The sequence below is a fragment of the Myotis nattereri genome (genome assembly GCF_964212035.1).
Source record: "Myotis nattereri genome assembly, chromosome: 5".
NCBI lineage: Eukaryota > Metazoa > Chordata > Mammalia > Chiroptera > Vespertilionidae > Myotis > Myotis nattereri.
Window position 1 is genome coordinate 7,055,296 of NC_138080.1, and position 12,203 is coordinate 7,067,498.

The 12,203-nt window shown below is 59.3% G+C and overlaps 1 protein-coding gene across 1 annotated transcript in view; it reads right to left on the reverse strand.

Moving 5' to 3' along the window:
• OBSCN (obscurin, cytoskeletal calmodulin and titin-interacting RhoGEF) overlaps nucleotides 1-12,203 on the reverse strand; it is a gene marked incomplete at its 5' end in the record, with an annotated part of 152,916 nt that overhangs the window by 19,947 nt on the left and 120,766 nt on the right. The window contains 13 exon segments of the mRNA XM_081091302.1: nucleotides 1,817-1,928; nucleotides 2,585-2,714; nucleotides 3,039-3,141; nucleotides 3,507-3,674; nucleotides 8,622-8,735; nucleotides 9,198-9,375; nucleotides 9,517-9,675; nucleotides 9,765-9,929; nucleotides 10,009-10,125; nucleotides 10,425-10,581; nucleotides 11,214-11,387; nucleotides 11,524-11,606; nucleotides 11,712-11,912. Coding sequence (XP_080947428.1) covers nucleotides 1,817-1,928; nucleotides 2,585-2,714; nucleotides 3,039-3,141; nucleotides 3,507-3,674; nucleotides 8,622-8,735; nucleotides 9,198-9,375; nucleotides 9,517-9,675; nucleotides 9,765-9,929; nucleotides 10,009-10,125; nucleotides 10,425-10,581; nucleotides 11,214-11,387; nucleotides 11,524-11,606; nucleotides 11,712-11,912 — 1,861 coding nt within the window.

Sequence of the window (12,203 nt, forward strand, 5' to 3'; positions counted from 1 at the left end):
CTGTGTGGGTATGCACACAGGTGTATGTGTGTGCGTGCATGTGCATGTTTGTGCAAGCTGCTTCCTGGAGAGAGGGCAGCCTGCTGGGAGAATGGGTTCAGACAAAATGCCATGGATTTGTCTAAGCTGGGCAGACCCTGTGTGCAGAGCAATGGGAGAACCAGGCCTCTGCCTCTCATCTTCCCTGACGGGCCCGTCCTGTGCTCTTGGGAGTGCTGGTCTGGCACCCCTACATGGCTTTGTTCCTGACCTAACTGCAGCCTGATAGGCTCTGGGCCCTGGTGAGTACTGGCTACTGTGGGAGGGGTGCAGACGTGCGAAGCAGGACTTCCAGCCCAGTGCAGTTTCACAAGCGAGGGGGCAGCGCCCACTCCACAGGACCAGCTGGCTGCGGGCCACCAGGTTATCGATAAAGCAGCAGGACAGGGTTAGGAAGCGGGAGGTGGCAGGCTCCAATTCCAGGGTCTGTGAGAACCGGCCATCTCCCTGAGTGAGGCACAGCACGTGTCCACACTGGAGGCCGGTCACGGAACATTGACAAGAAAAGATCCACCAGGACAGTGAAGAGAACGGCTCTGTAGGACGTGCTTATCCCCAGCCGAGAGGGAGCGCCGAGCACCCTGCTCAGCACACCCCCTGGAGGTGCCACCAGCAGGAAGTGGAGGTGCCAGAGATAGCCCTGTCCTCCAGCAGAACTGGCCGGCAGTGCAGGCAGCCCTCTGGGGGACGAGGAACCAGAACCCTTGCCCACAAGGGAGGGATGGGTCTCCGTGAGGACCCTGGAGAGTCTCGAAGGCCCTGAGGCCAAGTTCTGAACTCTAGGTGGCCGACTCTGTGAGGATCCATACAGACAGTGGCCCCCAGACGCTGGGTCCTGGGAGGGACTGGGTCTAGTGGCCAAGGATCACAGCAGCCAACTTTCAGAATTTGGGAGGACACACATTTCAACTTGTCCAACTATGGGAGTTGCAGCTCCACCAGGTGTTGGCCCAGCCTGTACTTGCATGTCTCCAGGGACAGGAGGCTCACCACCTTCCAGACAGCCTCTTCCAGGTGAGGCAGCTCAGACGGAGAAGCTCTCCCTTGGCAGCCTGCTCTGTGAGCCCCGGAAGGCTGCTCTCTCAGACTGAGCAGCCCAGGACAGATGTGAGCTGCCCTCCTTCCTGTCCTGGCCATCCTCAGCCAGACCCAGCTGGGACCCTGGGGTCACAGTGTGTGTGAGTGGAAGCATGAGGCACTTCCCTGCCCTTCGCCTCCTGCCAGAAACACACCTTCCCAAATGAGGCCCATTCTGTAGTCTGGTCCACCTCTCCCCCTCCAAGGACCCCAGGGGTGGCCCCAGGCCAGGGATACTCAACATGGACAGCCTGCCTAGTATGGAGGGACCAGAACCATGACACCCGCTCCATCTCCTGGAAGCCAAACTGGAGCCCAGCAGCCTACACTCTGCACTTGGCTAGCGCCCTCTTAGGTGGAGTTGTCCCATTTACCGTTCCTCCCACCCCTCCCACTTGCTGGCCGCTGCCTGACAGGCTGCCCAGGCCTGGGTCTGCCCTTTATATACGTTATTCCCCAGGGATGGTGAGCAGGGCCTGGGCCCTGAGCCCTAGAGTTGTCAGTCCAGCCTTGCCCGGGTTCTGGGTTTATGGCCCATCATCCTCGTCCCACCCACTTTCTATTCCAGTCGGGCCTCCGCAGCCCCTCCATCCAATGCCTCTTCTCCAGGGAGCACACCCTGATTGGAAGGACTGATGGTGTCACCCCACCCAGCCCCAGCAAATCCAGCCAGGCTGAGACCTTCAGCGGCTGCACCTACCTTCCACCACAGCCACGTGCTCCCTGCGGCGGTGTGGTTCCCTGGCCTGCAGGGTAGGGCCCTGCAGGCACAGCTCCACGCCGTCTCGTACGGAGCCCAGCCGGTTCACCAGCTGCGGACAGACACAGACGGCAAAGGCCACTTAGAGCCCAGGGAGCCTGACTCACCCTTTGGGGGATGAGTTGACCTTCCAGGGCCCAAGCCGACTTGAGACCTGACACGGAGGGCAGACCCCTCCCGGCCCACCCCAGGCTGCCAGCAGCAGTATCATGGAGGAGGCTGGCCACAGGCAGAGCCCCGCTTATGGAGTCCTGTTAGCTCATCATAGATGGGGTGGCAGTTGCCTGTTTTCCCTTCTTTAATAACGGGTGGTGTGCAACAGTGGCCTGGTGTCCTGGTGTTCCCTCTCATCAGAAGGTGAGTGACAGTCGGTCTGTGTCTCCTCTCTCACCACGGTGGTGGGAGACAGTTTCATGGCGTCCCCTGTCTCAGAATGGACTTTGGTAAGTCTGTTGTACAATCTCTCACCATGAATGGTAGGTGACAGTAAGCCTGTGTCTCCTCCCTCATCATGGATGGTGGTGACAGTGGAGCTGATATCTTCTGTCTCATCCATGGACGTGCATGACAGTGGACTTGGTGTACTGTCATGGACCCTGCGGGACCTGAACCTGATGTCTGCTCTACATCATGCGTTATCGATGATGATGACAAGGTTGTGGCCCCACGGCAAGCTCCCCACCACTTCCCTGCATCCTCCCCGCTCACCTCACACTCATAGTGGCCTAGGTCTTCCTTGCTGGCCTCCCGGATCTCCAGCACCAGCAGGCCACTGCGTGGCTCACTCAGGGTCCGGTACTTGCCACCAGGGGTCAGGAGGGCCCCGTCCTTGTACCACCTGAAACCAGCAGCCCCAGTAGTCAGTGGGGTGTCTCCAAAACCCCCAGTGCTCATGACCCGCCTCACCCACCCCACAGACCTGGTGTCCTGATAGCGCCCACCCTTTTGGATGCCACCTGCCCAACATCCGGCCTAGCAGTCCCTCCTTGCTGCAGCAAGGGCTGTGTCAGACAGGCCACGCCCTCAGGACACTACTTCTCACCCAAATGGCTGAGCTTCTGTCTAGTTGACCCCAACACAGTGAACAAGCTGCCCACCCTCGATTTACAGGCAGAAGCGGAGGCCCTGGGGCAGGCCCACCCCCCTTTTCCACCTAACCCACCTGATCTGAGGGTGTGGGGCACCTTCGATGGTGCAGGTGACCTGGGTGTCCTCTCCTTCCACAAAAGGCACTGCCCGGACCTTGCTCACAAACCTTGGGGGGACTGTGGGGCCAGAGGGTGGGGAGGAGAAAGGGAGAGACACGGAGAGAGACAGAGACGGAGAGAAATGGAGAGAAACACAGAGACAGGTAAAGAGATACACAGAGAGATAGATTGAGAGACACAGAAAGAGGAAGGAAGAGGGAGAGAGAGAGAAAAGATGGAGAGATAGAGACACAGAGAGAGGAACACAGAGACAAAATGAGAGAGAAGGCATAATGTGCAGGACCCCACCCGGACCAATGAGGCCCCAGACTTGGGTCAGACATCCACAACCCCTGCCAGCTCCATCCGAATGCCTGCACCACCTTGGGGACTGCTGTGGTGGGTGTGTCCGGGTGCCCAGCCAGCCTCCCTCCCAGGCTCACCCTGCACCAGGATCTTGCCCAGGGTGCTGGCATTGCCGGCAGCACTGGCCGCAAAACACATGTACTGGCCGGAATCAGCGCTGGTCAGATTGTCCAGGATGAGGGTGCATGAGCCATCAGGGTCTTCAATGAGGATGTGGTGAGGGTCCACCTCCACTGGCTTCCCATCTGGAAAGGAGGGAGGCTGTCATAGAGAGGTGCACCGGGACAAGAGGCGGGGCTTGCTTGGGGTCATGGTCACAGGCAGTGATGGGTTAGGGAGCGGGCCTGAAGCACAAGGGCCAGGTGCAGCTCCCTGGATACGTCCCAGGCCTTCGTGTGCACAGTGTGGCCTTTGGAGGGTAGGCTGGGGGCCTGAACCCCACAAAAGACATCCCATTCCAATAACCAGACCCTGAGCCACCTAGCCAGTGATTCTGTGACCTCCAGGCACCTCCAAGGTGCAGACCTCCCCAGCCCCAACAGACACACTGTCTGAATACCCACCCAACCTAATGTCTCCAGCCATCATGTGATTCTTTCCTGGGTGAGGAATGGGGAGATGTGCACCTTTCACTCCAAAGAACCCTTTCCTCCATAAATAAGTAAAATTCCATAAACAAACACTTTCCGATGTGCTAAACAAGGTGGTTTAAGTTACAACCATTCATAACCAGAATCTTGACCTTTAATTCACACGAAACCTTAAAAAATTATTTTAACGCATACAAAACAAAGCCTCCAGCCGCCACCCCATTTCTCTCCACCCCTGTTCTATGTTCCAGGAAAGTTGTTCTCTCTCCAGTGCTTCCTTCTCATCATCTCCCAACGTGCATCCCCCCCGCCCCAACCCCCACTTCCAACTCCCACAGAACAGCTCTCAGCAAGGCTGCTGGTGACATCATCAATCCAGTGCCTTCTCAGTCCTTGCCTGCTGTCAGAGAACAGCTCTCCAGGCCTTTCTGGCATCCCATGAGGCCCACTGCTGTGCAGACATGACACCAACTCCGGCCCTTGTTCAGAGACACCTGGGCTGTCCAGGGGACAGAAACAGAGCCTTCCCCCCTTCCCCCCACCCCGAGGCATTTCTCTCTCTGGGGAATGGATGGGCAGATGTGTCAGCAGCCCTACAAAAGCTCAGCACCTCCTAAATCTTGGGGTCTCTCTTGCGGTGCGACCCACTGTGCACAGCTAATATCTGGCCCTGGGCATGGGGATCGGGGCAACTGACCCAAAGCGCTGTGCTTTTTTTCTGTGACTGGGTTTTGTGTCTGTGTCTGGCTGGGAGGCAGGAAATCATCTCAGATCCTTCATGGCTTCTGATATTCAGTTTGGTGACAAGCAAGAGACACAGTCAGAGACACATCATTCCAGCAGAGAAAGAAGGTGGTAAGTAACAGGGCCTGAGGGAGGTCCATGGGGATTGGTGGTAGACATGCCAACCGACCTGTGTGGTCAGCTGGGCAGTCACAGATCTCTCCACCTGCTGCCTGTGAATGGAGAGGAGCTGGGCAGGTGGCTGCAGTCTGCGTGCTGAGAGGGAGGCTCCGAGACAGATTCCTGGTTGGTGCCTTGGTCGACACGCTCTCTCCTTGCGCTGTTGGTTCAGCCTCGGGTCACCCTGCTTCCTATGTGCGGACAGAGCTGGCCCTGATGTAGCTAATCTGCCACCTTGACTCCCAGCCCCGCCCCTGGAAACTCTGTGCTCTGCTACTGGAGTGATTCACCCTGGACCTGTCTGTCTTTAACCAGCTCTGATGCCAGACCCCCTCGGCACCTGGCAGTCCCCCTCCCTTTAGATGAACACTTCTTTCCCACCCTCTCACTGGCTACAAAACAGTCTGGGAGGCAGAGCGTGGAGGTCTGACCGTCTTGCATTTTTGCATGTAAGTCTCCTGTTAACCTCACTAATCGACCAGCTGGAACGGTCTGCCTCGTTCTTTGGTCTCTTGGCTCCTTCAGCATTAGAGGAGGGCTTTGCATGCACAGCCTTCTTCTGAAACATCAACAAATGCTACAACCCGTGTGGGCCATCATCAACCCCGATGGGCAGAGGACAGGAACGAGTGAGATTTTTGGCTATGAGGACAGGCACCTGAACAGAAGAAGCCCCACAGGGAGCCACTGACGGCTGGCACACGGCGCGTGGCACCTGGGTGGCATCTAGAATGTGGTGACAGCTGGAAGAGTGGCCCGCAGGGAGTGTGTTCTGACAGGCGGCCCTGCCGCCTCAGAAATCTCATTCAGCCATCACGGAAAGACTAGAGATGACCTGGTAAGTGGACAACCCATAATAAGGGTCACTACCGTACAAGTTAAACCCCAGTGGGTGGAAGGGCATGGAACCCTAGAGAGTGATGACACAGCTGTTAAGACAAGGGGTCCCAGAGCTAAAATGGATACATCAGCAGAGACGGTCATGCTGCCCGGGTAAGGGTTTGGGTGAGCCCAAAGCACTGGATGTCACAGAAGTGTGGAAGTGTGTCTTGATCCCTGGCCCCTTCCTCTCCTCCACCCAACCACCACTGCTTTAAGAGAATTCCGGATACAGGCACTTGGATTCCACGGGTGGAGTCTTCGCAAGGTTCCTGGTTATCCGGGAAGATAGTGTCAGGGGACTGTGGCTGTGGCTCTACCTCTAGACCCTGATGTTTGCTGTGTTTGGGGAGGGGACAGTCCTGGTGGAGATGCCTGCACATTGAGAGGGGGTCTTGGAGCATGGAACCGGCCGAGCCCAGCAATCAGTCCCTTCCCAGGCTGATGCTCTGAACCCCATGGAGAAAGGAGGTTCTGGGCCTCCTGTGTGATGTGAAGGTAGCTGGGTCACAGGAGAGGCTGCGTCGCAAACCAACAGCCTTGTACAGCCAGTGGGAGTAGATTGTCACCAGCCCAAACCAGTCTCTACTCCTGTGGCTCCAGCTGGTGTAGGCAGGGTGGCTGCACCAGGTCTGCTCTGCATTCTCATGGCAAGGTCTCCAATACACATCTCCAGAGCTCTCTGCCCTGGCAGCTGCCCGGTGGGTCAGTGTTGACACTCTGCCCCCAGCACTCAGCTACTGCTGTATGAGGACATTTTGTCTGCCGGTGAGTCTGACTTCTGCCCGATGCTGCTCTTCCTGGCCAAGATTGTTATGTGCTCACTGACCTTGAGGAGTTGCAAGTGGCTTGGCTGTTTGTTTTGCCACTTAAATATAGTGGTTTGGTGGAAGACACCCCCACCTTGGGCCATGAGCCACTGAAGCAAAGAAAGGCTGCTGATGGGCTCCCACCCAGCACCAGGGTTCTGCGTGGAGCTGCCATGGGCGCAGGGCGCTGACCCCCCTGCAGCCACACAGAGGACTGCTGAGAAATGCTCTAGTCCGGGTGGGGGCGCATCACATGAGCGGACCCCTATCCTGGCAGGTCAGTGCCTCAAGAGCTATCAGTGGTGTTTCCCATCATAATGGTGTTTCGGGTCAGCCAACTGCTGGCTCTGGCCACACCCGCTCGGACCACCTGCAGTTTGACCACCATGTCAACGTGAGCCGTCGGTCCAGCTTCCCTCACTGCTTGTGCTCACTGGACACAGCTGTCCCCAGAGGGGCCACCCCCTCCAGGGTTTCACTGGGTAACCACCAGGGCGAGAGAGCCAGAGGCGCAGTTAAGAACCCAGGACTCCACCCTGACTGCAGAGTGAGGCACACCCTATTCCCCTCGGAGGTGGCAAGCCAGCACATGCTCCTGAGGACAATCTGGCCAAAAGGAGGGTCCGAGGAATGCCGAGTCATTTCTGGAGGACCTTTATGAATTGCATTGTCCCTCTGAGCCCGCCCTTCGGGGGAAAGGTCTGGGTGCGGAGGGATATTGGAAAGGGCAGTTGAGCTGCAGGGCGAGGTGTATGGGAAGGGACTGTGTGGACCCCAGGCCTCCCTCCAGAAGGAAGACCCCAGGAAGCTCTTTTAAGCTGCCACAGGAACCAGCTGCTGCATCCACAGGTCTGCCATGCAGCTCTGACCATGGGCCACAGGGAGGCCCCTCCTGCATGTCCCAGCAAAACGCCCCCGTGTGTCCTCTCCAGCCCCATCCTTAGCCCGTAAGGGCAAACAAATGCCCCTGGCTAGGTGTGGACAAGTAGGACAAGAAGGACTGACAGCCCTGGATGCCTCCTCTGAAACCAGGACTGGGCTTGGTTATTCACACCGAGCTAGGGTCTCAGAGGCCTACCTGCCAGCCCAGATGAAGCTTATCTGCCCGCCCAGTGACCTCTGACAAGAGTATCCTGGTTTACCTGGGGTCTTGGGCCACTCTGAATGGTCTGTGCTACATTGTGGTTTAGTATGGGGGCTTTGGGACACGCAGCATCAGCTTGACCCCTGGAGGGGCTGTGACTGAGGTCAGCCATGCAGCAGTCAGTCATGACAACATGAATGACCCCCAACAGAAACCTGGGGCACCAAGGCTTGATGAGAGCCCCTAGTTGGCCACTCTCCGTGTGCTGTCAAACATCAGAGCTGGGAGCATAGGCACCATCTGCCCAACCCACCGGCACCCCTGCCAGGCCCCGCCCCACACCCCTTTCCTTTCCATAGCAATCACCTGGAACCTCAGTGGAAGGGCTCTGCTGAGTTCTGTGAGTCCCCAGTGAATCACTGAACCCAACAGGAGTTGTGGGACCCTGGACCTTGCTGTCAGAGTGAGGGTGGTTTTGGGGATCCCTGAACTCTCTGCAGCTCCCATCACTCAATCAAATGTGAGACCCCATGGCAGCCCACATCTCCCACTGTTCTGCCACGGCGGCCCCTCTCCCTGGCCTCCTGGCCACCTCACTGCTCTTCGGAAGCCTCCAACAGGTGTGCCTGGCTGCGCCTTGTCCTGACTTCCCGTTACACCTTTGTCTGTCTGCTGCCGCCTGTCCACTCCCCTAGAAAGTCAGCTCCCATGGACAGGGTTGATGCACACCCTCTCCCTTCATCCCACCTCATGCGCCCTGGCCATGCTGTCTTTGATTTGGGAGCAGGCAACAGGGGCAGGAGGCCTGTCCCTGGCACCCAGCCCCTGACCGGGCCCTACCCTGGGTCCTGGTCCCCACCTAGCCTGATTCCTTTTGGGCAGCTCTTCCTTGTGGCAAGGCCAGCACCTTTAGCCCACGGGACCTACCTTTGTACCAGCTGACGATGGGCTTGGGTGTGCCCGTCACACGGCAGGCCAGCTTGACTGTTTCACCCAGCTCGGCCGTACAGTCGGCCAGCTCTTCCTCGAAATCCGGGGGCCCTGGGAACACACACCGCACACCTGGGCCGAGTGCTCACCCTGCCCCAGTGCACCCCTGGTAGGGCCAGAAGTCCCAAGGCCGAGCAGTGTGGTTGCTGCAATCCCCACCCCTTTGGGTCGCTCACTGGGCCCGAATGGGAATCTGAATCAGCGTCAGGCTGGGTGTACTGGGGCGTGGTGGGGTGTATGGAGAGGAGCGTGTGCTCTAGATGGGAAAGGAGACCCAGGGATCAGACCTGGCACACCCCTAACCCCTCTGGGCTTCTCTGCTATGCAGAGGGCCCCTGAGTGAAACCTGACGGCCCCACTCGAGTCATAGCCATCCCAGCATCCCAGCTCCGGCTGAACGGATTGAGGGGGTGCTGCCCAGGCAGGGGCAGGGGCCTGGGTGTCCCCGAGCCAGATGGCCCGGCTGGCAGGTTTGCTCCCCCATCCAGCCTCACCGCCAGGACCAGCACTCACGCCAGACGGGGAGGGCCAGGCGCTGCTGGATGCCGCAGATCTCCTTCACCCATGCGTTCTTGGTGATGACAGTCCGAGCCTGCAGGAGGTACTTGCGCACCGAGTCCTCCCGCTCGTGCCACACCTCGAAGGCACGGTCGTCCCCCTCCACCTGCTCGTTCAGGTCGATGCTGCTTAGCTGTGGGTGGAGGAGGCAGGCTGACCGCCCGGGAGTGGCCAGAGAACCGGCCCAGGGCTCCTCCTGCCCACCCTGCAGTCTCCCCCCTGCCTCCACCCCCCCGCCCCCCCGGGCACCCAGGCTCCTCTGGTGCCTGCACACCTTCATCATGTTCCGGAACACGTAGCTGAAGGTGTCGGTGTGTGAGTCCCTCTTGGGCTTGCAGACCACCAGGTGGTGGCGGAACAGGAAGACGTGGCGGTGGTGGCCCTTCCAGGGCATCCGCGCACCCGGTGCCCCTTCCCACACGATGAAGTGGCCCTGGGAGAGGGGCCAGCCCTTGGTCAGCCGAAGGCACAGACCTCCACTCTGCCCCCCCCCCCCCACTCTGCATGGCGCCCACCGCAGACCTGGCGAATGGGCTCGCCCAGGGCCTCCAGGGTGCCTGGGTAGTTCTCCATGAGCGACACGTGCAGCTGGTTCTCCGCCCGCTGCGGCAGGGCCGACACCACCGCGTAGGCCTGCTCCAGCAGTGCGCAGTTCTGCCGGTTCCGCGCCTTGTTGCGGATCAACTCCTGGAGAGAGGCCTGGTCAGGGTGCACCCGCCACGTGGGCCCAGGACACGGTGGTGTGGGCGAGGGGCGAGCTGCCTACCTTGAGCAGAGCCTGGTACTGCTGCACCCGCTGCACCGGCTGCTCCAGGAAGTGCTGCAGCGGCGGTGGGGGCGGCTGCGAGGGGTCAATGGCCGACAGCACCTCTTCCGAGTATTTCTGTGGGAACCGCAGAGTGGGTTTCAGGGCAGGAGGGCAAGGCCCGGGTGGCCCACGTCACCCAGAGCAGGCACACAGACCCTCCTCTCTGGGTGGGCCTCACCTCCCACCCCCCACCAGTGACGGCCAGTCGCTGACAGGTGAGAAGAGCTGCAGGGGCTCTGCCTGCCTTACTCACTAAGCCAGGGCCCCGGGACCTGGGCAGGCTGTGGGGGCCCTGGCAGGTGGTGGGAGGCCGGGCAGGGTCAGGGAAGATGATCTTGGAGACGGGGGCCAGCACTGGCCGGGGACAGGGGCACCTTGTAGAACTCCTGCACAGCCGTGCTGACCACCACCGACTCGGCCTGCACTCGGCCCACCAGGAACTCCAGGTACTTCTCAAAGGCCGCCTGGTTCTTGAGGAAGCACATGGCCACGTCGTCATCCGTCTGGCAGCTCTGCAGCTCCTGCAGGAAGCTGCCGTGGAGGAGACAGCGTCAGGACCCTGCTTACCACCCCTGCCCAGCCTGTCCCAGGTCTGGGAGGAAACAGGCTCCTGCCAGGGCAGAGTCCTGGTGGCTCCTGGGAACAGGCTGGGCTGTGAGGACGTGCGTGTGTGGTGTTTCAGCGTGTGCACATGTGTGCAGGTATGTGTGTGCGCACACATCGAAGAAGTGCATGTACACCGGGGCATGTATGTGTAGGCATGTGTGCACAAGCAAACAGATACACATATGTAGTGCATGTGAATTGTCTGCTGTATATGTTGTGTGGCTGTGTACATGTACACACATGTGCCCATGTAACCCATTCCTATGCATGTAATGGCATGTGTGCCTATGTACAGAGACTATAGCAAGTAGGAATGCTGCAAGCACTTCCATGGGTAAGCAGGTGCACACACCTATGTTCCAGAGGATGTGTGTATCTTCGTACAAGGGTGTGGTGTTCCAACAAGTACATCAAGTGCACACAGTTTCTCTCTCGTCTGTCTTGGCTCCTGCTAACCCCTGGAGGCCCAACCCAGAGGGTACATGTGCACGTGTATGTGTGTGTGTGTGGTATGTCTGCATGTGGGTACATGTGTATGCACACACAGGCCCGCCTACCTGTTGTGGAACTGGCTGAGGTCCGGCACGTTGCGGAAGATGACGGCCTTCTGGCTGGCCACCGCCGCTGGCACGTGGGGGCAGTGGTCCAGGTGCTGCATGTGGTGGCTCTGCAGAAACTGCAGCTTGCCCACAAAGGCCTGCTCAGAGGCCAGCAGCTCCTGGACGATGGAGCTGGAGGCACAGTGTGAGGGGACCAAGAGCTCAAATGCTACATAGGCACCAGCAAGACAGTGGAGGAGGCAGCCCCACAAGGTTGCTCCACCACCCGACTTCGTCAGCCAAAGACCCCCCCACCATGGTTCCTTACCTCAACCTCATCTTGTACTCATCCTCAGACACGGCCTCCTTGGGGAACTCGGGGGCCTCAGCGGGCCCCCACTCAGGCGACAGCTGATGAGGAACAGAGAGGGTTGTAGGTGGCCTGGGCGCTGGGCTGGCCCTGTGGGTGTCAGGTTCCCGAACTCACCTACCCCCCTCCCTGGGCAGTCCAGGTACCTTGAGCCGCTTGTCCAGATAGGCAGGGGACACCCAGCCCTGTCTTGAGGGGCTGGACTTGGTGGGCTTGGTGCGCACAAGCCAGCGCAGAGGGTGGGCCGAGTCCAGCACCTCTACATACTGGCCCTCCCGCAGCGAGATGGCGTCCTGCTCAGCCCCTAGGGGCAGGTAGTCAGCAGTGACCACGTAGATGTCAAAGATCTGAGGAGGAGGGAGCTGCATCAGACCAGAGGGGAGCCAGCGGGGCTTCCCAAGGCCAAGGCCACAGAGCCCCTGGCCTTAAGTGGGAGGAAGAAGCCATCCTAACATTCTGTGACGTTCTCAAACAGGCCCCACTGACCTCTGCTGATGGAAACACTATCAGGGGTGCCGGATGGGGCCACCCCAGAGGGGCAAGGGAGCCTCAGGGGTGCTGGGATGTCCTGGGTCCTGGTGGTGATGTTGGCTGCTCAGCTGTTTGTCCTCAGCCTCCTCCACCCTGTCACCCGAAGG